Source organism: Hypanus sabinus, chromosome 6 (assembly GCF_030144855.1).
Source record: "Hypanus sabinus isolate sHypSab1 chromosome 6, sHypSab1.hap1, whole genome shotgun sequence".
Classification (NCBI taxonomy): Eukaryota; Metazoa; Chordata; class Chondrichthyes; order Myliobatiformes; family Dasyatidae; genus Hypanus; species Hypanus sabinus.
This window is the reverse complement of record NC_082711.1, coordinates 155,328,419-155,356,250: the sequence shown is the minus strand read 5'-3', so window position 1 is coordinate 155,356,250 and position 27,832 is coordinate 155,328,419. Positions and strand designations below refer to the sequence as shown.

The 27,832-nt window shown below is 38.4% G+C and overlaps 1 protein-coding gene across 1 annotated transcript in view; it reads right to left on the bottom strand.

The window, feature by feature from the left end:
- Window positions 1–1,426: 1,426 nt before the first annotated feature.
- Window positions 1,427–27,832, bottom strand: part of tlcd2 (TLC domain containing 2) — a 62,733-nt gene continuing 36,327 nt past the window's right edge. The window contains exon 4 of the mRNA XM_059973252.1: window positions 1,427–2,836. Within this exon, the coding sequence (XP_059829235.1) occupies window positions 2,459–2,836 (378 nt within the window). The 3' untranslated portion in view covers window positions 1,427–2,458. The remainder of the gene's footprint in view (window positions 2,837–27,832) is intronic.

The following is a 27,832-nucleotide window of genomic DNA, read 5'->3' as shown; positions in this document are numbered from 1 at the left end:
TATTTTGTGCATACTGAATCTGATAAGACTGCCTCTCGGAATGTTATAGATTGGAGGTCAAGACTACAGAGAAAAACACTGAGACATTAGAGGATACACCACAGAATTAATTTGGATTGCAGGAAGGAACAATATTTATTAAAAATAACAGAAATTTGATAAAGGGTTTAAAACTATGTAAGATATTATTTGGTCTGTTTCAGATGGGATTATTCTCTGGAATGAAGACAGAGGTAAAACATTAAAAGTGAGAAATTTAGTTCAGCAGGGATTTTTTTTAAAGATCAGTCACGGAGCAGTAAAAGCATGACAATATTGTAACTAAAGCAGAGAGTGCAATTTTATATGGATAAAATATAAATGGTTTAAGAAGAAAAAAGGGTATGGACATAGGAAAGACACATAGGATTAGGGCTGTTTTCTGTGTGGAGAAAATATAGGGACACTTATCAAAGAAGTCGCAAGTTGTTCCTGTGTTATTCATACCAATCCTCACAGTTCCAATATCTTCATCATGTCCACCCTCAGAATAACCACCATTATCATCTTCACCCCCAAAGATCCTCTTCTGATTCACATTGATGATCCACTCTCTAATCCTACCCCATCTCATCTAATATTTGATCACCCAGCCACAAATGCTAACGTATTGCCTTTGCAACATTAAGGCATTAAAAAGGGGTCTATTCTACCACAATGGGGTTCTGTTTGACGGAAAATTTGATGTTTTTAGCGGACTAAAATCAAGAGTTGTTGTAGGGCAGATTTGACCAAGAGGCTGCACTCAGCTTTACAGAGTGAATTATACCAATTCTTAAAGTTTCTGATCACACTACAGCTTGATATTACTGTGAATATTTTGCTTTAAATTAAAATTTTAGAGGCACCAAGATATATAATTGTGAAGTACAGAATGATAGTATATTTCCAACACAAGACAGGCCTTTCATAGCATTGAGCTAACTGGCTTAATCACACCTTCCATTACGAGGGTCTACAGACCTTTATGTGATGGCACTACGATTACATGTACAAACACCATTTAAGTGTAATAAGGTGTTTATCTTGATCAACCATTTTAGCATCAAGCTTCATACTATTCCTATCGACAAAGAATTAACTTTGGAAGTTTGGTTGATCGCCCAGCTTGGCAATATGTTTGCAGTTATTTTGGCTCCAATCAAGAAGCTATCATGAGTGCATAGCTGAGGGTGTTGTCTCCTCAGAATGCTAGCTTAAATACTCTTCCGGGGTCCGAATGGATTAACTTTCTATTCATTAATAGTTTTCAGATTTAATATGTAGTTAAGGGCCAATATCATAACCGTACTCAATAGCTGGAAATCCAGCTAAGCATGTTTTGCCATATTTAAAGACTTTCCTGGCGAGTAAGTGCTTCCAAATTAACAGCTGTAAACTCACCAGAACAAGTGCTTTTCAGTATATTTAATATCTTTGAGCAAATTTTCACACAAATTACTTAATTAATCAAAGCATCAAAAATAAAATTAAAAATCTTTGAGAAAGCAGTCTCAGAACTGGTGTATCTTGTCACTGGATAAACATTAATATTTGCCACAAATGAAATTATTTCTCATAAAAGCAAAAATAATTACTTCTGCTGTATATACCTTGTATTTCCTGAATATGAATACTCAAGCAAAAGTTCAATTTTGACATAAGAAAAGAGCAGAGATAATTGGTAACAGTTCCAAAAATAGTTGAGTCGCACACATACAGATATATTTTCAAAGCAATGTTAAAGTTTGTGAAGATATGTATTTTCAAGATAACGATATATCTGCTTAAGACTACTGTATGCCTCCTGTAAGCACCACTATCACAGATCATCTGTATGGCAACCATCACTCTTAAGGGTTTCCCAATCTTTTATATGCCATATGGACCCCGCCTTGGGAACTCCTGCTCAATACAAACTAAGGAACAACCCATCAACCATATAATTAATTGAAAACAAATGATGAATGAACTATATACTTTATGACATTGTTCATTATGATAAGGAAAACCCTGATAATGATGGTGCTCTGTCTTCTGTACCACCACAGGTCTATTAGTGAAGGTACTCTCATATGGCTGTTGGGTAGAGAGCTCCAGCAGTAAAACCCAGAATAACCTGGCACATAACCACAGTGTAGCTCTGCTTGATAACATTAATACTTGCAAGATGTAGTTCAATGTGAGGTAGTGAAAAATTAAGGAATTTTACTCTTTTAGCACATCTAGAAGCATATGTTTAAAAGAAAATTCACAATGTTTTTTGCATAATTATTGTATCATTTAAAAATATAATCCATGATGTTAGATACAAAAAATTAAGTACAAATCCGTAAGTATATATACAGTGTAAAAGAAAATTTCTGATCAAAGGAGCAAAAAAAATGCTTCCTTTTTAGTAACTAAATCCACGTATCAGTACCATTGGCAGAACACCATTTCAAATTTCCTTTTCCTTCTTCCCTTCTCTGCTGGATTTCAGGAAGTCACTTCTCAGTAGTCTGTAAAAGAGCACGATGTTCATCAGAATCATAATGGCCATTCCCACACTGCCAATGCTGTAAGTCACCAGAGGAATATTGTCACGATTTAAGGCCACCCAGCGTGTCATCCAGGCAAGTGTGCTGATGCGGAAGATGATGTAGGTTCCCAGATTGATGATGCTATTGATGCGGAAGAACGTAGTTTTGCGCATGTTGGCCATCAGAAGAATCTGCCTCAGATGGAGAAAGACTGAGTTGATTTCAACCAACAAGGCAACCACCGCAAACCCGATGTATCTGCAGAGGCACACAGCTATGCCAAAACAGATAATTACCTAGGAGATAGAGAATATTTGACATTAGAGCATGCAGAAATCTGAATGGGAAAGTGCTCTTTAAATAACGCCTTTAATCAATAAATGAAGGTGTTGCAAATCTGAAATAAAAACCTAAACTGCTGGAAGCACTCAGCAGGTCAGGTGGTGTCTCTGGAATGAGAAACCGACAATATTTCAGGACTAATAGAGGGTCTTTGAACCAAACCATTAAGAGTGCTTCTCTTTCCTCCTGTGTTGTCAGATCTGGTGAGTGTTTTCTGCGGTTGCAACTGAAGGCATGTTCTTTGCTATTTACCCGATGATGAGGAGTTCTCTCCTCCTTTCAATCCCCTTATACACTAGAAAGACTGGCTTCAGTTTCAGCCTAGAACATGGATGAATGAAAACCTTGAGACGTGCAAGGTATTTAAAAAATACTGTTAAACTTCAGAGTTGCAACAACCGATAAATATGTCGCTAGGAAAACCGTGAGTTTGTCGACCACAATTCAGTTGCAAGTTCTCAACTGTGCTTCAACACTGGACTGTTTATGACACCAGTAGTGGGGATGCGAGCTGCCACGTTTTGGCAGCAGCTACACTGAACTGCACCAGCATGTTCATTCATTTCAATGGAGAGGAATGGGTGCAAAGAACAAGGGTGTAGCTAATTTGTATTTGTTGAAATAATAATATTCAGCTGAATACTCAATTGTTGCTTTAATGCAAGTTTTGGAACTTACATTTCAAATTTGGCTGTTTTTCTATTCTATATTTGACAGCTAACCAAGCAAAGGTATGTTTTATCAAGTTGTAACTAAGTGCTTTAATGTGAAAAGCAGCTTGTTCTGGCTTAACCATGTGCAATGTCGTTGATGCACAGCTCTGGTGCTCCATAGGTTGCCTCAATTATGATGAAACCAAATTCACAGGTATGCAAATCACAAGTACACATTTATCATGGTTGTCACTGCCCCAGCTGTGCTCCAGAAATGTAATACATATTATGAAGAGTTTGAAGAGTTAGAAGAAAATGATGCGGCAGATTTGTAGTCAAACACATCAATGCTGTTCAAAAGATCATTGAATGTTTAGAGTGAAAGTATGCCAGAAGGTTTAATTTAATGGGATAGTTATGCTTTCTGACTTCAAAAATTATACCTTGGAAAAGTATAGTGTGTGATGAAAAGTGCTAGAAATCAGATAACACAATAAATGTTAAAAAGACACAACACAGTCTCCAAAGAAATTATTGGAAGGAAAATCTTTTATCCTAAAATTTCAGCCTACCTTCTTTTTACAGATTTATTCTGATTAATCTAACATGCATGTTTATACTTCCGTACACAGTAAAGCCACTGATATTTTAGAAACCCACCTCCTGCAACTATAACAGGCTTGACTGTTAAATGGCAAGTGCTGAAACAGTCAAGTCATTACAGCATTATCCTGGATTTCAGGGCACTTGCAGTGGATTAGCCACAATCTGGGAACAGTTGAATGATACAGCTGTGAGGCATTAGTGGCTCCACTGAAACTGACAGTTTGTACTAACAACGTTATACAGGATGGCAGAACCAGTGAAACTAAAATGTCACAACTAATTGGCAAGGCACAAAACCTTTAGTTACTAATGACCATTTGTAAAAACAAAAAGCAGTTGCAGTATTAAGGCTGAACATCGGGTTAAAGGCAGTAGCTCACCACCATCTCATCGACAACAATTGGAAAAGGGGATTAGATGTTGAGCTTGCAAAGAAATTCCAAGTCCCATAAATAACACCCAGTGCAGATAATGGACTGCCTTCATACAATGTGTTTGATGACTGCATCCTCCAAATCTTCATTCTCATTGTAATATTCAAGATGATTGTCAAAACATTCAAATTCTTTGCAGTAGAATGTAGTGGCATAGTGCCCCCAACTAAACAAAGGGAATCCTGGCTATTTTTTGATTCATTTTTATTCTTTAAGAGTTGTCCCAAATAAGCAGCAACCCCAGTATATCTACACTACCTTGAGATTGTTGCCTCACAGGCACTTACTCTAAAAAAGAAATGAAATAGAATTCTACAAAAAAAACTAAAAAACTGGACATAGACTGATAACCAACATTCAAAATAAGACAAATTATGCAAATAAAGATAATACTGAAAACATTAGTTTTAAAGACTCCTTGAAAGTGAGTCTGTAGGTTGTAAAATCAGTTCAGAGAAGTGGTGAATGAAGTTATCCTCGTCAGCTCAAGATTCTGATGGCTGTAAGGTAATAATCGTTCTGAAACCTGGAGTTAGGGGATGAAAAGCTTCTGCACCTCCTGCCTAAAAGTATTAGAAGCTAGTAATACAAATTATTCTCCAGGATATTGGGACTAGTTAAGTCAAGTCAAGTCAAGTCAAGTCAGTTTTTATTGTCATTTCGACCATTACTACTGGTACAGTACACAGTAAAAACAAGACAATGTTTTTCAGGACCATGGTGCTACATGAACAATACAAAAACTGCTCGGGCCAAAGAGGCTGTATCCATGCCCTATTGCTCTGCAACTCTAGACTCTGCAGCGGATAGCGAGGTCAGCTGAGAAGATCATTGGGGTCTCTCTTCCTGCCATTACAGACGTTTACATCACATGCTGCACCTGCAAAGCTAACAGCATTGTGAAGGACCCCACGCACCCCTCATACAAACTATTCTCCTTCCTTCCATCTGGCAGAAAGTACCGAAGCATTTGGGGTCTCACAACCAGACTGTAAAACAGTTTCTTCCCCCAAGCCATCAGACTCCTCAATACTCAGAGTCCAGACTGACATCTACATCATTTATTATTATATTGAAATTTGTCCTTTACTGTGCCTACTCTCGTTTATTATTTATTTATTAATTATTGTACTGCCCTGCACTGTTTTGATTTGTTTTAAGTAGCCTAGTGTAGCCATGAGTTGTCTTACAGTCTAGTGTAGTTTTGTGTTGTTTCATGTAGCACCATGGTCCTGGAGGAACATTGTTTTGTTTTTACTGTGTACTGTACCAACAGTTTACGGTCGAAATGACACAAGCGACTTGACTTGAAACCCTGTGGTTAAACTGCAAAGTCTGCAGAGAAATTTGCTGCCAGGACTAGAGGGCTTAAGTTATAGAGAGAAGCTGGCCAGGCTAGAACTTTATTCCTCAGAACCTAGGAAATTAAGGGGTAATCATTTAGAAATATTTAGGATTATGTGACACATAGGGCAGGGAAGTCCAAAACAAAGGGGGAAGGTACAGTTTTGGGGTGAGAGGTGAAAGACTTAAAAGCATCCCAAAACATAATATTTTCATGCAGAGGGTGGTGAGTATATATAGAAATTGTTTGGCGGTGGTATAATATTTCCAAAGCACTGTGGATAATTGGTATTGCAAATTACCTTGGTGGACGAAGTGGCAAAGACAGAAGCTGATGGGATAGCTTTGCTCTGCTGAGGGCTGAACGGTGTCTTTCTTTGCCAGAGTAAGCCCAGAATTTTAACACATACACTTGGGTGAAGACACTAATGTCCAATTGAGTGAATGGGATGGAAAAGGGAAGTAATGAAAATGAGTTCGGTTCACAATGGACAAAATGAACATTAAAAGCTTGGGTTGGACAGCTGTCTGTAAAGGAATCTCATTAATTTCCTCTGATTCATTTCAATTCCATTGCTTTGGAAATAATTAACCTACCCTCCAGAAGTGCTCTGAGCTCATGTGGACACAAGGATATTGGGAAACAAACATGCGGAATGTCCCTTCTCAGTTCATATTTGACTGCAGGCTTTCTAGTTACAAAGTCACAGAGAGCAACACTGAACAGACACAGTGCCCTTCAGCCCAACTAGTCCATGCCAACCTCGATGCCAACTCAACTAGTCCCAATTTCCTGTGTAGTCCCATATACCTCCAGGCCCCACCTCTCCAAGTGCCCATCCCAGTGCTTCTTAGCTGGTATTATTGTACCTCTCTCAACCACCCCTTCTGACAGCCTAATTCCATATACTCAAGGCCCTCTGTGTGGAAAAGTTGTCCCTCAGGTGTCTTTCAAATCTTTTTTGTCTCTTCCTAAACCTACGCCTCCTAGTTTTGGACTCCCCTACCCAGCTGTTAGCAGCCAAATTATCTATGCCTCTCATAATCTTAAACGTTTCTTTAATGTTGCCTCTTATTCTCTTACATTTCAAGGAATGAACACCTAGCCTAGCCAACATCTCCCCATAACTCAGGACCTCTAGTCCTAGAACCATCTTCACTCTTTCCAGTTTAACCACATACTTTCTGTAACAGGGAAATGTAAACAATGCTCCATGTGTGGCCTCACCAATGACTTATACTACTGCAACAGCTCCTATACTCAATCATCTGACTGATGAAGGTCAGCACATTAAATGCTATTTTCTTACTACCTACCTGTAATACCATCTTCACCAAACTATCTACTTGTACATCTAGTCTCTTGAGCCCTACCATTCATAGTACAAGTCCTATGCTGATTTGACCTCCCATATATCTGTATTGAAATCCACTTGTCACTCCTCAGCTGACTTCCCCAACTGATCAAGATCTCTCCGTAATGTACAATAACAATTTTCACTATCAACAGCACCTGCTAATTTGGGTCATCCACAAGCTTACTGAACATGCCTTATGCATTTGCATCCAAGTAATTCATATAATTAATAAATAACCGGGTTCCAACACTAACCCTGTGGCACACTATCAGACATCAGCCTCCATTCTGAAAACAACCTTCAACCTCCACTTTTTACCTCTGATCCAATTTTGAATCCTTCTAGCTAGCTCTCCCTGGATTCCATGGGACCTAATCTTCCAGACCAGTCTATCATGCAGTATCTTGTCAAATGCCTTGTTAAAGTCAAACTAGACAATATCCACCACCCTTTTGATTATCCCTTCAAAAGCTCCAAAAGTTTTGTCAAATACAACTATCTACAGACAACATCAGGCTAACTCCTAGTCAGACTCTTGTCTATCCAAATGCTGGTAGATCCTGTCCCTCAGAACTCCTTCCCGTAACATTTGCTCTATTGACCAGCCTGTAGCTCCCTGGCTCATCTTTGCCAACTTCTTAAACAACAGAACATTAGCCATCTTCCAGCCTTTAGGAACATTACTAGTGGCTAACAGTGAAGGAAGTATCTCCATAAAGGCCCATGCAATGTCTTTTCTAGCCTCTTACTAAGTCAGAGTTCAGCAACAGCTGAACAGAGGAAGCTTCTGCCACAGTCTTGTACGTGTGAGGCTTTGCAACACCTCATGATGATGAGTTCTCTCCCAGAAGCTTTGGAGATTACTGGTAAATACCACTTCAGTTGTTCACTGAGAAAGGTGACACACTCAACATGCCTACTTACTGTAACTCAAGCCCAATAGGAGCCAACCAGATATATTGGGTTCAGGTCAGGGTAGGCTGCATCTAGCTTAGTACTTCAAGCAGATCTGGATGATTTACTTTGCAATGCTGCATGCATTTCATTCTTGGATGTTCAAAATTGTCATATTTATAGCAAAGGTGGAACCAGGCATGGAAAATATTAAAGACTCAGGCTCAGGCTGAGTTTTAATCTTATACTGAGCAAACCTATAGATGCTGCATGCAGGATTAATATTCTGTAGCTTAAAATCCAGTATTCATCTGGTTACTTTGGCTGAGACAATGCCAGCAAGACCAAGGAGCTAATTATTGACTTCAGGAGGTCTAAGAGCCAGTTCTCAGTTCTCATCTGGTGGGGGGGTGGGCGAGTGGAAATCAGAGTTGGAGAGGGTCAGCAACTTTAAAATCCTCAGTGTTATTTCAGAAGACCTGTCCTGGGCCCAGCACGTAAGTGCAATTATGAAGAAAGCACTGCAGTGCTTTCTACTCAGAAAATGGCGAAGATTCAGCATGACATTTAAAACTCCGACAAATTTCTATAGATGTGTGGTGGAGAGTTTATTAAGACCATAAGTCATAGGAGCAGAATTAGGCCATCTGGCCCATAGAGTCTGTTCCGCCATTCAATCATGGCTGATTTTATTTTCTCTATCTCTTCCTCAGCCCCAGTTCCCAGCCTTCTCCCCGTAACCTTTGATGCTATGTTTAATCAAGAACCTATCAATCTCTGCCTTAAATACACCCAACGACCTGGCCTCCACAGCTGCATGTGGCAACAAACTTACCACCCTTTGGCTAAAGAAATTTCTCCGTATCTCGGTTTTGAAAGGGAGCCACTCCATCCTGAGGCTCTGCTCTCTTGTCCTAGACTCCCCAGCATAGGAAACATCCTTTCCACATCTACTCCGTCTAGGCCTTTCAACATTTGAAAGGTTTCAATGAGATCCCCCCTCATCCTTCTAAATTCCAGTCAGCACAGACCCAGAGCCATCAAACGTTCCTCGTATGATAACTCTTTCATTCCTGGACTGCAGGAATGGCTGCATCACTGACAGATATGGAAAAACCAATGCCCTTGAATGGAAAAACACACAGAAAGTAGTGGATATGGCCCAGTCCATCATGGTAAAGCCCTTCTCACACTGAGCACATCTACATGACGCATTGTAACAGGAAAGCAGCATCCATTATCAGGGACCCCACCACCCAAATCATGTTCTCTTTTGCTGCTGCCATCAGGAAAAAGGTACAGGAGCCTCAGGACTAACACCGCCACATTCAGGAACAGTTATTAACCCTCAATCATCAGACTCTTGAACCAAAAGAGATAACTTCACTTGCCCTATTATTGCAATCTTCCCACAAACTATGGACTCACTTTCAAGGGCTATTCATCTCATGTTCTCAATATTTATTGTTTATTTGTTTATTTATTTATTATTTTTCCTTTCTTTTTCTATTTGCACAGTTTACTGTCTTTTGCACACTGATTTCTGCCCTGTTCGGCATGGTCTATCATTGATTCTATTATGATTATTGGACTTATTGAGTATACTTGTAAGAAAATGTATCTCAGGGTTGTACAGTATATGGTGTCATATATGTACTTTGATAATAAGTTTACTTTGAACCTTGATACTCATTTTTGAAAACTGATTCGATGTTGACTATGCAATAACTTCAGTATTGAAATCATAAATCATCCTTTGTACCTTTAGTGATATGAAGCAGAGAATAACTATTGAAAATATATCTTTATACTGAACACTCTAAAACAAATCTAGCATGGAGCCCAGTAAAAGAGCTCCATTCATAGTAAGTGGGTAGGGGGTGGAGTTACATTATATATGTGAGTTTTGGTGATTAGAATCCACATCTGACTGTAGCTTAAACCAAACACCAGGTGGCAACATACTATGGCTTGCAATAATATGGACAATCTGTGCTAATGGAACAAAAATGAACATGTTTAAAACATCAACTCCAAGTAAAAGAAATTGCATTAAAATTCAAACTTTCTTCTACTAATTACTCACGTGTGAAATTTACCATTTTTTGTGAACCTTTACCATAAAAAGTTGCCAAGTACCAAACTACATTGTGTTGCAGGTCAATTTGCAAGTCAACTCGATTTGCAATCTACTTAATTGATTTTTGCCGCGGAAGTTACTTATATCCTTAATTGCTTCGCACCTAAGTTTCCTTTTGTTCTTGGCCAAGATAATAATACATTGAGGAGCATTAGGGATCCAGAATGTAGTCAGGCAGTTCTGAAGTTGAAGGACAGATTGTACAAGCACTGTTTCACAATAAAATCAACCTGGCAGTTACAGTTTCTAAAACTGTCAATTAGTAATGAACAGTGTGATAACAGAAAATGCTGGAATACCAACAGGAATAGTTCTCTGTTGAGGGCACCATGTTTAAAAAAACCCCATGCCACAGCTTGCTCTCAAAGGCCAACACGAAAGCCTGTGGAAATTTGCATTTCGGCAAGTTATAGACAAAGAAAGTTCTACTGCTCCAAATATTTAGGACTGCAACTATTGCAATTATTTACTAATAATTGGCTCCAGCATATTAGTTTCTACATTTTTGCAACTTCTGGATGCACTGGCTCAAAATGAAGCTAGTTCAGTACTGGTTGAACTGTTCAGATCCAGAAAATCCCAAGGTCCTGTATGTTTTGGTGCCATTAGTTTGCAGAGTAGTCTCCAGGGTGGATGTTTCAGTGGTGCCAAGCTTGTTTACATTTTTAGCCGAGTGTTTTGGTTCTACACTTTTATCTTTAGCTATACAGGATTTTGCCTATATTTTACTCCTATAATGTGTCTTCCAAGAGACCAGGAGGTTTGGGAGGTGGTGATAGTGCTAAGATGCATGTCCAAAAGTTTGAATTACTGGTTAGATGAAGAAATTTTGTTAAGAGTTTTGTGCGGGTTCTATGATATTAGATCAACTGTTCGTAAATTAAAGAAATAAAATATATTTTTTAGAAGTTTTTTTAAGTTAGAGAAGCTTAGAGTTAGGAAACTGAAAACTGTAAAGAACATGGAGTTGGCGCATTTATAAAGTGGCATAAACTTGGATATAGTGATGGTGTAAGCATTTTGGTGCTGGCAAAGGTTCTTCAAGCGTTCAACCTTGAGTATGATTACAAATATTCACAGATGGCTACACAAGTTTAAAACCAGGAATGGTATTTCATTGCATTGTTTGTCGCAGAAAAATTAAGTGTTGATATTGAAGCTGTGGATGAATCTGCACAGTTGGTGGCAATGGAAAATTTATCTACAGAGCAGTTGATATGACCAGTCTCTTTTGGCCCTGAGTGCCATGAAAATCTCTTGCTCAGGAAATTGAGGTGGCTCCACTTGGAAGTCAGGACTCCAAGAATAGTCTCACAATTCTTGGCTGCATCAACGCAGCTGGCAGACCCAAGCTAATGTTAATTGATTGGAATGGGTACACAAGGGTCTATAAACAGGTGAATTTTTCCCCGTTTAGTGCCATGGCAACAAGAGAAGGTAGATAAGAATAAAACAATGTCTTGAATGGTTTGAAAATTATTTTCACCATAAGCTAGAGCACACTGGAACTCTGATGGCTTCGATCCAACGTGTAAAATAGATTTGCTTGTTCAGACCATCCCAAAGCAGAACAAAGATAATGTTATTCAGCTGTATTTGCATCCTAAATGTACCACTTTGATTCAGCCCTGTGCCCTGAAATGTAAATAAAGATCAGAGTTCATGCACTGTTTGCTCCTTGAATTGAATAATAAGAAGCCTGTTCCATTGTTCATACAGGAATTTAATCTAAAAGACAGCACTTGCTTCAGCCTGGGGCAAGTTTGATAACTGGACATTGCAGGGTGGCCGACACAAATAGTGGCCAGTCCTGAATTCTGATGAACAGAAAGGCAAGGACTAACTTTGCTGTGTTTAAAGCTTCCAGTGAAAAGAAAATTATCCAGAATTAGTGAACAGTATGACAGACTCAGTGCCTTGAAATAGTCAAAGACAAGACAGAACAAAATCCGGAGAAATGGATAAAAATCAATGCTGAAGTGCCAGTTGCCGATCTAAACTCTGATAAAGAGATCTTGGAGAGGTTTCAGCAAGGCGAGAAGCAACAAGAAGATGAAGGAGGTGTAGAAGAAGGGAAATTTGAAGTACAATTTTCTTTCCATACAAGTACCCAGCTGACTAGAAATTCAACTCCAGGACTGTAACAAAGGGATTTAATTAATTTAGTGTGAAACAAGTAAGCAGATATAATTTATTACTTAAGTTTAAAAAAAGCGGTACATGAAGTTACTTTGGAATACTGGCTCAAGAAAACCATCGAAAAGACTAGTGAGGGACAATCTATCAATGATAATTCACTTCCCTCCACCCTGATGAAAAAGTACCCTGGTACCCTGGAAAAAGTATTGGTAACACTGATGCTACCAATAACCATTAAAAGTGGAATAATGGCAGCAGTAAAAGGAAATTTGCTTTGTTTTTCTGTTTTAAACTCTATGTGCATCTTTCAGCAACATCAGTTATACGTGAAGGTACACTATACTTTTTCAATTGCAAGTTTCACATCATATTTCATGAAGAAAAAACATTCTTCTGGCATTTTATTTTCTGTTTTAAGCTTTACTTTACTTTTTTTGGACATGGCAATAAATATGCAGAGTGAACTGGCAAGTCACCACATTAATCCTATGTTTACTTTGAGGTTTCTCAGGGCATCTTTTGTGCTCTGGCACCAGCTGGCTCCCTGGGGTGCTAGGCTAGAGTGCATGAACTGTACAACTGAAACTGTAGTTACTTATTTTCCAAGAATCTTTTACTACTAAATACCCTGATCATATCTTTTCATAATGCTGCGTTTAGAGCTTCCAGTGAAAAGAAATTTACCCACAAATTGGTGGAGTATGCCACGGGTATGACAGACCAGATAGAACAAGATATGCAGCAATAGATAAAAATTGATGCTGAAGTGCTAGTTCCTCTGATAAAAAGATTGCAGAGAGATTGCAAAGAGATTGCTTCTCAGCAAGGTGAGAAGGAATAAAAAGATGAAGAAAGTGCACAAAGAAGATCTGAATTCTGTCCACAGGTAACCAAGCATCTATACAAAATTTTAATTAATGTTTTTATTGTCCATCTGCTGGAAGTATATCAATCAACTGGATTCTGTTTCAATCTCACCACTATTTGATAGAAGTATACAAAATTATGAGGGGTTAGATATAGCAGGCTTTTCCCACTTAAGTTGGGAGACTAGAACTAGAGGTCATAGGTTAAGGCTGAAATATTTAAGGGAAACATGATGGGGATCATCTTTACTCAAAGGGTGGTGAGAGTGTGAAATGAGCTGCCTGTGCAAGTGGTGTATACATTCAAATTCAGACTTTAAGAGAAATAAGCACATGGATGGCAGGGGTACAGAGGGCTATGGTTTGGGTGCATGGCAACAGGACGAGGCAGAATAATAGTTTGGCACAGAGTAGATGGGCTGAAAGGCATTTTACTGTTCTGTAGTGTTCTATGACTTTATTTTGAAAAAAGAAACATTCAACAATGTTTAGTAAATTTTCTGCAATATGAGCTCTTTATCCACTTCATAAAGAATTATGATGAAGAGTAAACTGTTGTGCCAAATTAGTGCATTTTCAAAATCACCAAACCTTCCATTGAGAAGGTTTATATAAAATTAAGTGATAGATAACCAAGTATTAGAGAAGCCCAGTCCACAAGTCATGTCATTCTGAGAAACACTAACTTATGGGAATAACTACATTTCACTTTGCAATGAATAAAACAAGTTCAAAAAGAATTAAGAAACAATAAAAGAAAAATGATGAAGGGTTTCGCCAGAAACGTCGTCACTACCTCCTCCCATAGATGCTGTCTGGCCTGCTGAGTTCTGCCAGCATTTTGTGTTTTTATTATTTCCAGCATCTGCAGATTCACTTGTGTTGCCCAAGAAAAATGAATTAGTGGTCACGTATGTCAAACGCAAGAAAAAATTGTAATTGGAAGACTTAATATAAGGATTCCACAATTGGACATTCAGGGGAAATAAAATTAACTGTATAAGATAACCTGCCTCAAATTCAAAAGGTGATGAAGTGTTAAGGTCATACAAATTTAACTGTATCTGAAGAAAAGATATTCACATGGATCATGAGTGTGATGGGATTTTTGTGTGACCTTTAGCGGATGGGATACAAGGTAGTTTATAACAAATCATGTGCATAGTGCCTCTTGCCAGACTCATGACATGGTTATTCATTTTGTTGCAAACAGTGCTGTGTTACTGTGACAAGCGTAAAACAAATGGCTATTGTCAACTTTCAAACATGTACATAGTTTACTAGTTATGCATTTCACTGGATCTAAATCCTGCAGGGAGACTTAGATAGTTTAGGGGAATGGGCAAAGAAGAGGCAATTGAAATACATTGTTGGAAAATGTACGGTCATGCACTTTGTGGAAGAAATAAACAGGCAGACTTTTATTTAGATGGGGAGAGAATTCAAAATACTGAGATGCAAAGGGACTTGGGAGTCCTTGTGCAAGATACCCTAAAGGTTAACTTCCAGGTTGAGTCAGTTGTGAAGAAGGCAAATGCAATTTCTAGAGGTAAAGAATATAAGAGCAGGGATGTGTTCAGGTTCTTTAAGGCACTCGTGAGACCAAACTTGGAATACCATATGCAGTTTTGGGCTCCTTATTTTAGAAAGGATATACTGACATTGGAGAGGGTTCAGGGAAGAATGATTCCAGGAATGAAAGGGTTACCATATGAGGAACGTCTGCCAGCTCTTTGGCTGTATTCCCTGGAGTTCAGGAGAACGAGGGGGGGGGGGGGATCTCATAGAAACATTCCAAATGTTAAAAGGCCTGAACAGATTAGATATGGGAAAGTTATTTCCCATGGTAGGGGATTCTAGGACAAGAGGGCATGGCTTCAGGATTGAAGGACGTCTTTTTAGAACTGAGATGCGGAGAAATGACTTTAGTCAGAGGTTGGTAAATCTGTGGAATCTGTTGCCACGAGCAGCTGTGGAGGCCAAGTCATTGGCTGTATTTAAGGCAGAGATAGATAGGTTCTTCATTAGCCAGGGTATAAAAGGGTATGGGGTGAAAGCAGGGGAGTGGGGATGACTGGAAGAATTGGATCAGCCCATGATTGAATGGTGAAGCAGATTCGACGGGCCGAATGGCCTACTTCTGCTCCTATATCTTATGGTCTTAAATTCACCTTCTTAATTAACTCAGCACACTTCTCACACAATAATGAAGCTTTAATATTGAGAAAGTAAAACAGTTTCGCACATTTCATAATTTCTCTCTTCCCCTTTGCACAATGAATCTATGTAGCATTGCACAACAAACTTAAGGAAGATGGGGATTTCAAATTACCAGCTTCGCCAATTCAGTGGATAATACTTGCCAAACCAGAGGAACCCATTTAAACTAATGATTATTTGATATCAAAACAAGTCAACCTTCTGTAAATATGGGCCCGATTATTCTTCAATCATTCAACAGAAAGAGCGACATTTTCAGGATTGTTAAATCTAAGCAAGATAGCTAACTATCCCAAATGACTCTTGGGATACACAGTTAGTACACTGGCTGATCTAAGTCAGGGCAGAATTGGCTGAGCATTGCAGGCTATGGGAGTGATACTTTATCTAGCAATAAACAGCATCTACCTGGAAGGAAAAAAATCGATACTAATTGTCCCCACAAAGTGTCAAATTTAGCTCATCACAAGTATAGATGTGCAAATAAAAAGGGATAAGATCGTTCATGTTAACTAAAATGTCATACAAAAGAGAGCTTACCAGATTCTGCAGATGTTGGAATTCCAAAGTTACACACACAAAATGCTGGAGACTCAGCAGGTCAGGCAGCATCTATGGTGAGGACTAAACAGTCAACGTTTCAGGCTGAGACCCTCTTGGCCCAAAACTTCTACTGTTTATTTCTCTCCAGAGATGCTCCCTGACCTGATGAGTTTCTCCAACAATGTGCGTGTTAAGCAAGAGAGCAGTTGATGGCATAACAGAAGTATAGGCAATCCACATATTATGGTCATTCAGTTTATGGAAAGTTTCCGTTGCAGATTTTACACATCATTATACAAAATTTCGAGATATAGAATGAAGTTCTCTCTCATGCAATATATGTGGAAAAATTAAACAAATCTATGTAGTTTTTATTCAACCTTTTTCTTCACACATGGTCAGACAATGTGCCTCAAGTTGAAATATTGCTCATTTTTTAAGAATATCACCCCCTCCCCGCCTGCGCCATATGAGAGGGTCAACTATGCATGTAACATGGTTATTTCAGTGCAGATTTCCCACAGCTCCTGGGACTTGTGTTTATTTCTGAACTCCAGCAATGTGTAGGAGTTTGCATATTCTAATTATGATAGTGTGTGTTTTCCCCAGGGACCCCTGGCTTCCTTCCACATTTCCAAATTTCACTGGCTGTCAACTTAATAGACTACTGTCAATTACTCCTTGTGGAGGTGGCTGGTGACAGAATCTCCAGGATGCAGAATCTTGATGCAAGCCATCTCCATGAGGTGTCAAGGTGACATGTTACAAGGAAACAAGTGACAAATGGATTGATGGGATAAATCTGAGAAGCAGCATAGACTTGATGGGCCAAATAGTCAAAACCAAAGAGGCCAAGAAAATTAAAATGCCTGCGAACCTACACCATTGTCATTTATTTTCGGAATGTCTACAAAGTAGATTTCTGGATGAGTGCTTAAGATGTAATTCTTTATAACAGGTATTGTTAGCTAAACAGATTACCACACAGGCTAACAACAGCTAATAACAACAGTTCAGAAGTCTTGATGATAGAGTCGTATACAAGGAGAACTAACTAAATGATCTCAAGACACTAGTTCAGCTCCAACTACAGCTGCTTAGGAATTTAATACATTAGAACTGATATACAAAAAATTCTGGAAGGCTGCTTCATAATAAATGTCATAGGCTGACACCACCCATGTCCACTGAACAAATAAAAAGGGATATAGGGATCAACTCTTAGTTCAGCTCCCCAATTTTTGTTAATTTGATTATTTGTCTGATTGTCTGTGTTCACCAATAGCAAAAAAGTTTTCAATTTATGGCTCCTGAGCTAATTTATTAGATATCAGATACAAAAATGCACTGTTTTGTGTTCCAAATCTCATGCAAGCCTAAAAGGCTGAAGAGCAACAGCTAGACATTCTATTTAATTTCTGCTGACATGTCATTAATTTTGAGGCTAGTATAACATAATAACGTAATAGTTTTATTTGAAGTTGCCTGGCAGCTGCTACATAAGTGAGAAGTTTAAGTATTAATTGCCATTGGCTACCAAAGAACTTGGAGGGTGTTACTGTAGTAAATTCAATCACTGAAGAGGAGTGCTCTTTTCAAATGCCATTATGTACTGCAGTTTGGTATTTAATTGATCTCTCAAGTTTGATTGACAGACTTTAAGTCAACAGTAAAACATCTTGTCAAGCAAGCACACCCTCCTCAACCCTCCTTTCAAAACCAAACAATTATCACGATTTCTAAACTACTGGTGTGGTATATTTATTAGCAGAGCAAGCATAACGTTGGTAGACATGACTCAACAGCTGCCTCTTAAAAGTAAAAACAGCAAGCCCATCGTTCAGCTGCATATTTTGCCTCAAGTTCACTAAGTATTTTGAGTAGGATTACATTATAGAAGACAACTGCACTCATTGCTGATAGGGTTTATGGGGAGACTCATATAAATATATAGAATGAAGAAGTTCACATGATTTTGTTACTAACAGTGTAACAAACCAGTCAAACCAGCCAAGCCTGGGCGGGAGATTAAGTGATGTCAATGTCAATAAATTATGCATATGTTTTTAGTGATCTGTTATGATGGTATTTAATTAAATAACCTCCTTCGGGTACTAAAGGAGATTTTGCTGATAGGACTACTTGAAACACTTCAATTCATGAAATTTGCCTGTAGTGTGCAAAAATCTGGACGTGTTTCAACAAGTTCTTTCCAAATGGTCTTCAAGAAGCTAACTGATGTTTCTAAACACTTCTGCCAGAGGAAATATTAGCCAATGACCAAATAAAAAGGGTTAAATAGAGGAATCGTGATTTTACTTACTTACTTTACCGTAACTAAACATGAAATAGCCATTTTTTAGCTTGGCTTGAAATTTGTTGCATCTAATCTACATTTGCTACAAACCTTCACCTACAACCCAATCTCGCCACTGCTAGACTTCCCCCTTGCCAGTTTAGTTAAGGAGATCTTGCTTAAAATAAGAGATGGAAATTCATGAAGCCCTCCACCAAACACCTGGGAGCTGCATCAACAAAAGCAGCAACTATGGCATGGTGAATCTTGGTGGACGTACTGGGTGATGGTAACAGTGGTGTGCCCACTCCCATTTCAGTCCTGGACTTGAGACTAAAAGCTTCCCTTCCAGGCCTCAGAAAATACTCTCGGGATAGAAGCTTACTTTGGACATTTAATAGAACGGGGCAGTGTGGGAAATAAGGGAAGTTCAGCAGCTGCAGGTTGGGGACCATCAGAGAGTCAAGAAAGTGTGGGAGCTTGGAGGAGGCTCAACAAATAAGAGGAAAAAGTTAAGACTTTATTTATTGAGCTCCCAGTCCAGCATGTTGTAGTTCTCCTGGGGTTACTCACAAAGGACCCTCCCAGAACAACTTCGTATAATTCCCAAGCCACACACACAAAATGCTGAAGGAACTCAGCAAGTCAAGCAGTATCTATGGAAATTAATAAACAGTCTATGTTTTGGGTCTATGTTTTGAGTCCTGAAGAAAGGGCTCAGCCTGAAACGTTGACTATTTATTAATTTCCATTCCTGCTGAGTTCCTCCAACATTTGTGTGTAATGCTTCAGATTTCCAGAATCTGCAGACTTTCTAATGTTTATGCATTGAATAATTCCCTCCTTCTGGGGTTTACATGTGGCGGGTGAACATCTTGCTAAAACATCTGTACTCATTTAAATATTTTATTCTGTCAGAATGGTTTGCTAAACATTCCTGCTAGTGGGTCTTCGGGTTGTTGATCAATATGGTGTTTCAATCACAAACAGCTTGTTTAAGTTTGATATATGGAAAAGAACTAGAACAGCTTAGGTCAGGTGTGGATCAGCTGTGCTTGGGTCATGATTTAACCTTACATCTGAGACCTTCAGTCAACAGGGAATGTGTGACTGACACAGGGAACGGCCTAGTTGCATTTCTGGAGTGACATGTAAAGATCCAGAAATGATCACCAGTCAAGTTTTCTTCCATGTAAATACATTTGCAATCACATGGTACAGAAATGAAAAGAGTCACACATTCTAACTTCCTGACTGGTGTTTCTTTATAATCATCAGATTGAAAAAAATGTGTCATGAAGAACATCTTAATATTTAAATCTGAGAAATGCAGGTCAGAATCATGAATTCAATGTCAGATCACATTCAGAAATACATTGAGAGACAAAAGCAAAATCACACCCTGCAAAACAAATGGAATATATTATTTTTAACATTAAGTTCTTCAGTGATCAAAATCTGTAGCATATGAACATACAAGAATGCTCAATTTTCAATGTCAGACAAGTTGTTTGACATTAATTAAATTACTCAAAACATTTAGAAATGGATACATCAAACAGTGTATTTATAACTAGCAAAGTATCTGCAAGATTCACGCACAAATGTTATTTTTAAAACAGGAAAATCTGGCCTATTGTCTTTAGTAATGTTGTTCCTTGCCACGCCTTGTGGTGCATCATGCAGCAACCATGCCATTTCTTTAGCATCTTGTCTGTTTTTTTTTGTGAAGCCAAGTTGCTAGCTCGAGGGCTGGATTCAAACCAATGACCATTCACCTTGAAGTCCGGTGCAGATGCCTTCACACCGACAGCCGGCATCTTTATTGACAGGTCAGTAAAAAGATATAGTGACTGCAGTGGACATTACAATAAAGCTAATTCTAAGCTCCAGAACAACTGTCTGTGGCTGTATTCTTACATGAGTAAGAATCCTCCAGCAATGATCAGTAACAGATTATTTGGATTATCAGGCATCAAAACAAACTGGGGGAAATTTAAATCTCAAAATTAATTAAGAAATTGTTCAGTATTTATTTATTCCAGCCATTAAAGTATCAATCTATCACAAGCTATTACCCCACAGCGATAAGCACCAAGGAAATACATATTTTGTCTTTTATTCATTCATCGATAAAGGAGTTCTACCGAGAAGGGAAAGAACACCCAAAAGATCCCTGTCACCATTACTGATAATTGAGAGAAAAATAAAACTGTATTACAGTAAAAAAATATATATAGATAAATTAACTAAGAAGTGCAAAAAAATACAAAATGAAAAATGTAGTGAGGTAGTGTTTTCAGGTCACATGTCCATTCAGAAATTGGATGGCAGAAGGGAAGAAGCTGTTCTGAATCATTGAGTGTCTGCCTTTGGGTTTCTGTACCTCCTTCCTGATGGCAGCAATGAGAAGAGGGCATGTCCTGGGTGCTGGAGGTCCTTAAAGATAGATGCTGCCTTTCTGTAGCACCACTCCTTGAAGATGACCTGGATTCTATGTCTTCTCCAGCTCATTTATGTGTTTCTCCAGCATGAAATAGGATCTCCCTAAACTATTTTCTCTGTTACTGCAGACACTCTTCATTAACTAACCTGTTTCAATGAACAAACAGCACACTTTATACTCATGTATTTCCTGATTTAGCTCATAACACTCTTGGATAGGTTAATAGAACTTCAAAGTTTTTTAAAAAATCCATAATACTAATAATGATTCTTCCTTCCTGAGGTGACTTTTATTACCAGGCAACTTTCCAAACAATGAAAATAGCTGGAGGCAATCACTGGTAACCCAGTTTTACTCAGGGTCTCATCCTGTTGCATTGGAGGAGAGCCCAAACCCCAGGGGATTACAAACTACTAAAAGGCAGCAGGCATCAATACACAAAGTATTTCTGGAATTTTGCATCCATCCTTTCACTCAACGTATGTGTATACTTACTCTATAGGCTGTGAACCATGCTAACATTCCTTCTTTTAACTTACTTGGTTCTTGGTCCTCCAAAATATTCCGCATGGAATTTAAACTGGAGGTAGTGGAGGGTGTACTTAAGAAGGAGATTTTTGAAGAAGAGCTGTCTTAAATTTAATTGGGTTTGATTGTGTGACTATGGTAGGATGAAGATTATTCCATGCTTTAATTGTGTGGGGGAAGAATGAATTGGCATACCCATGAAGATAGAATGGCAAGTGTAGAATCCACATACCCAAAAAATGCATTAAGAAGGGATCTTTCCCTTCTCAGTAGATGACCATTATCAATAATTGAATAAAAGACTAAGTATGCCAGCACATCCTTTCTTAGATAAAGGGCCCAAAACCGTTCACTGTATTCCAAGTGCAGTCTGACCAATGCCTAATAAAGCCTCAATGTTACATCCTTGCTTTTAAATTCTAGGCCTCTTGAAATGAATGCCTCCTTACTTCCTTGAAGTAAATGAATTACTTCCATACTACCAACTCAACCTGCAAGGTAACCTTAAGGAAATCCTGCACTAGGACTCGAGAGTACCTTGCACCTCTGATTTCTGAATTTGCTCTTTCAGTTATTTAATTTAGACTTACCTTAAAATTTGGGAAATAAGCAGTGGATTTTTAAACTCTGGATTACAACTATCTTTAGGAGAACAATAATTTTTATTTACTATATGTGGAAAGGAAACTGACTTGTTTAACAAGGGGAAAATGAGCAGATACTTGCAAAAGTCAACAAATGCTGGCAGAAATTCTTGAGCAATTAGCAACTCATTCATGAAGGATCCTCCCAATAGGAATGACACACCTATACGTTGTCACATTAAGTGCTAAAATAATTATTTTTTTCATTCTTTCCTGCTTTCGGCTGATTGCGCGAGGATTAGGAAGCGCAGAACATTTCTATGACAGTTTGTTTTCAATATGGTTAAAGATTTTCTTTAGATTATTGTAGTTCCATGTAGAAGGCTATAGTGGGAGTGAGAGAATGCACAAAGCAAAATGGGAGGAGATGTTAAAGATACAGAACACGTCACTGTCAGTGATGGCAAGATGGATATTAGGAGCGATTTGTGGATTATGGGTCAAATCAAAACTTGAAAACTGCTTTTGAAAAAAAAAAATCAGAGGGCATTGTACTGCTGCCATTAAGTTAACAAATTTCACGACATATGTCAGTGATATTAAACCTGGTTCTGATTCTCAGTGAGTGGCTCAGGCAGCATCTATATTGCCTGCTTTGAGTAGAGCTTACTTTTAGCAAACGTAGCTACCGAGATGTCAATTATGTAAATAGTTGTATTAGTTCAGAGTCAGTTCCATTATCTCCTCCTGTTTTGCATCAAATATAAGTGCCATTAAATGCCTATTGATTTTACAGTGGGACTCAATTTATGTACAGAGGAAATGCATTTTAAATGGAAAAACTCATTGTATTGTAATACAACAGGGGATTTTCATCTAATGACATTTTTTAAAAATGTTTTCACTGACGTACAGTATGTTAGAGAACAAAAGGTAAAGGCCCAATATCAGTGCAAAATGATTCATTTACTTTGCTGTAAATCATCTAAGTATTAGCTGAAGGTCTTTCTGAAAAGGTTTTGTTTATGGTTAATAAAAACAGAGGCAAACAAGAGCACCTCAAACATACTAGTTAACTTAGGATGAAGCGAAACTCAATGATAAATGGTCTTTATAGTTTGTTTTAATTTACAGACTCGGTGTGATCAATAATTTTGGTCGCTGTCCTGTAGCAACAGGTTATGAAATTAGAGAACAAATACAAGAGGGCACAGGAAATATTTTACATTGTAAAACTGGAGAAATGTGCTTAATTTTCAAAAATGGAAAAAATATGAAGGCTTTGGAAGGGGTGGAGAAGATATTTGTCGTACAAATTCCAGAAATGATGAATTTTAATTGAAAAAACTGGGAATTGTTCTCGTTAGAAGAGGGAAGCTGAGAAAGTATCTATTAAGTATTTAAGATCATGAATGTTGTTGGAAAAAAAAGCAAATACAAACAAATTAATTCCTCTGGCGAAAGAGTACAGAAACAGGAGATAATAGAATGACGATGATTGCAAAGAATCTAAAGTGACAGGAGGAATTTAAGAACTCTGAATGGAGCTCTGTATATGGTATGTACTACGGGGCAAGTATTGGTACCAGATTCAGCGAGGCCACTCTAAATGGAACGTAAGCACATGAAAGGTTAGAACTACAGCTAAGGGGAGGGGGTTGAGGTTGGCAGAAGTTTTTGCATATGCTCTTACATTGATCTACTTAAAATCAATGGATTGAATAAACCCCTTTGTGGCACAAACCCACTGATTTTTACAAGAGCAGTTTTCAAGTTTTGATTTGACCCATACTCCACAGATTGCTCCTAGTATCCATCTTGCCATCACTTACAGTGACCTGTTCTGTACCTTTAACATCTCCTCCCATTCTGCTTTGTGCATTCTCTCTCACTCCCACTATAGCCTCCTACATGGAACTACAAACGTACAATAATCTAAAAATCTGTAATCACATTGAAAACAAACTGTCATAGAAATGTTCTGCACTTTCTAATCCTCACACAAGCAGCCAAAAGCAGGAAAGAATGACAAAATCATCATTTTAGCATTTGATGTGACAAAGTATAGGTGTGGTCACCATTCCTTCCTATTGGGAGGATCCTTCATGAAAGAGTTGATAATTGCTCAGGAATTTCTGCCAGCATTTGTTGACTTTTGCAAATATCTGCTCATTTTCACCATGTTAAACAAGTCAGTTTCCTTTCCACATATAGTAAAGAAAAATTATTGTTCTCCTAAAGATAGTTGTAATCCAGAGTTTAAAAAAAGCCCACTGCTTATTTCCCAAATGTTAAGGTAAGTCTAAATGAAATAACTGAAAGAGCAAATTCAGAAATCAGAGGTGCAAGGTACTCGCGAGTCCTGGTGCAGGATTCCCTTAAGGTTACCTTGCAGGTTGAGTTGGTAGTATGGAAGTAATTCATTGGCTTCGAGGAAAAAAGGAAGCATTCATTTCCAGAGGCCTAGAATTTAAAAGCAAGGATGTAATGTTGAGGCTTTATTAGGCATTGGTCAGACTGCACTTGGATTATGGTAAGCGATTTCGGGCCCTATATCTAAGAAAGAATGTGCTGGCGTTGAAGAGGGTTCAGAGAAGGTTCACGAGAATGATCCTGGGAATGAAAGGGTTACTGTATGAGGGACGTTTGATGGCTCTGGGCCTGTACTCACTGGAGATTAGAAGAATGAGGGGGAATCACATTGAAACCTATCAAATATTGAAAGGCCTAGATAGAGTGGATGTAGAGATGATGTTTCCTGTGTGGGGGGGGGGGGGTGTCTAGACCAGAGGGCACACCATAAGAATAAAAGGACCTTCCTTTTAGGAACGAATTTTGAGGACATATTTCTTTAGCCAGAGGTAGGTGAATCTATGGAATTCATTGCCGCAGATGGCTGTAGAGGCCAAGTAACTGGGTATACTTAAAGCTGAAGTTGATAGGTTCTTGATTAGTAAGGATGTCAAAAGTTATGGGAAGAAGACAGAAGAATGGGGCTGAGAGAGATAATAAATTAACCATGATAGAAGGGCGGAGCAGACTGAATGGGCTGAATGGCCTAATTCTGCTCCTATGTCTTATGATTTTATGGAGAATTATAACTGGAGGCAGGATAAAACAAAAATCAGACTAGTACCAAAATAAACCTCAAAGCCTAGAACTCCATGACATATACCTCGTTAAGATATAGTAGTCCATGAAGTCTGAAAATGAGGACTTTCGAACTGTAGTTCCTGCCCTTTTATACAATGGTTGATGATCAGAGATGCTGTAATTAGTACAAATGAACACATGTGGCAAAACTCTAGATGTGTAAGACACAATAGATTAATAAGCAAGTCGTAAAATCTGCAACTTTTGTCAGTTGAGTTAAAAGTTGTTTAAATTTATCAGAAAATCTTCAACAAGTTATTTTACTGAGAGTTTAGCACTGGTCCAGTTGCAAAATTAAATCTGTGTTAACAGAAAATACAAAGTTTCACAGTGTCCATAAAACACATCTACTTATTACAAGTAGGCTCAATGTGTCTGTCAGTATATGAAACAGACTGCAAAAACCCGAGATATCCTCTCATAACAAAACTAGAATAGAGGCAGATGTACTTGACATTACTACCATCTTTACATTCAGCCCGAGACTGTCTTTTAAGAAAAAATTCTGCATAATCACACAGATACAGTGTACTTGGTCTTCAAAGAAGGACAACAGAGCAAGATTACCTGTTGCTGAAACAGAATTTACTGCCAGTAGTCAATGCTTATGTACAGCACTGATGATCAAAGGACTTTTCTCTTAATAAATTTCACTCAATTGAAGTGAAACTCATTCTATTTTATAATCTTATCATTGATATAATCAATTCTTGAATAATATGCATGTTAAAATTACTTGCAACACACACAAAATGCTGGTGGAACACAGCAGGCCAGGAAGCATCTATAGGGAGAAGAACTGTTGATGTTTCGGGCCAAGAGTCCTTTTTTTTTGGTCACAATTATTATTGCCACTTTATTAGCTTTGAATCTCAATTACTGTAAGAGGGTATTAAACGTGATTGGAATTGAAGTTCACTTATTACGTCAGCTTCGATTCCAATCACGTTTAATGCACTCATACCAGTCAGGAAAGCACAGATACAGAGGAGCAGGAGTAGGCCACTTGGCCTTTCAGGCTTGTCCCACTGTTTATTATGATCTGTCACAGGCCCACCTCCTCTTCTACGCTAATCTCCCATTTCTTTGATCTTTTATATATGTATATACCTCCTTTTATGCTATATTGAACAGTGGATGAGAAAACATTGGGCATTTCTTCAAGCATCAGGAAGACAACATCTGTAGCTCAGTCTGCAGATGAACCAGACTGTCCCAATCTTGGTGTTCTATTTAACTACGCAGTAGATTTCTGATTGTCTTTCCCCTCCAACTATCTAGGGTGCATCTCTGTCCTTGCTTCTGTCTTCCTATGACTCTCATGCTTGACTCCAGATTTGATCATTCAATCTGCTCATTGCTGGCGTCCCATCTGCAATTCTCTATAAACTTAAGAGCCTACATTCTGCTGTCCAAATCTCAGTCCACCAGGTCTCAATCCACAGTCACCTTGATACATGCTGCCTACAACTGCTTCCAGTCCACAACCTCAAACCTGAAAATCTCATCCTTGTTTTCAAGCACTTCAAAGGCCACCTTAACCCTGGAGCACTGCAATGCCATACATACTTGTTGACAATGTGGTCAATTTGATACAACTCTAAGCGAAGTGCAAATCCAGTATGGAATGAAGCCAGGTTTGGCTGTTGTTTAATTGTTCACTTAGGCTTTAGTTGAAGCTTAGTCTTATTAATACTTTGGGAACTTCTGGTTTTATATTCAAGGTATTTTAAATTATTCATTTAAGAGTGGAGCACGAAGAGTGTATGTTAATATTCAAGAACTTGGGAGGATTGCAGAAAAAAAAACGATGATTCAAGTTTGTCCTTCAGATGATTACTAATATGGCAATTCCCATAAAACATTCAAAAATACATTCGCAGAGCAGAAGGTCAAATGTCAGATATTAGCCAGGAACTTGCTGACAGTATCAATGTGATCCAGAAGTGGGAGATAATGCTCCCACATAAGGCAACACTGTATCACTCAATTCCTACTGAACCCTCACCATTCAAACTATCATGTCTTTTCCTAAAAGTATTCAGTCTCAAGATTTATGATACTGTATGACCTTACCTGATGATGACGACCTATTGAGTAAAAGCATTTAAAATAAAAATTGGTAGCCCAGAGACACAAGGCTAGAATAATCTCTAAGATCATTTATTTGTGGATACAGGGTTTCAGTCTTTTAAGAAAGTAGATTCTGTGTACTGAATGACAAAAAAGTGATACAGCCAGTGCATGTTAGTTGCCTAGACACAGAAACAACTACAGGCCATCTTAGATTTGGATAAATAGTTTGAAAAACTGTTCAGAATAGTCTCTGCTGATCGTCTTGCAGGGAGGCATTTATAAACCCCTCTTAAACTCGCCATGCAAAACAGTTCTGAGAGAAACAGCCTGCATTTTCTATCACATATATGCAAAATTTTCCAAGTAGGCATCTTTGGTCAAAATCAATAAAACTCTAATGACATCATTGCGTTCCAATAACATAATATAAAAAGAAGCAAAACAGTGGTTAACATCAGGAGCCACGAGAATGATATTTGTTATTCATAAACACAAGAGATTCTACAGATGCTGGGAATCCAGAGCAACACATGCAGAACGCTGGAGGGATTCAGCAGGTCAGGTAACATCTATGAAAGTAAATAATCCATCAGGACTGGAAAGGAAGAGGGAAGAAGCCAGAATAAACAGGTAGGCGAAGGGAAGGCGGGCAAGGTTATAGGTAGAGCCA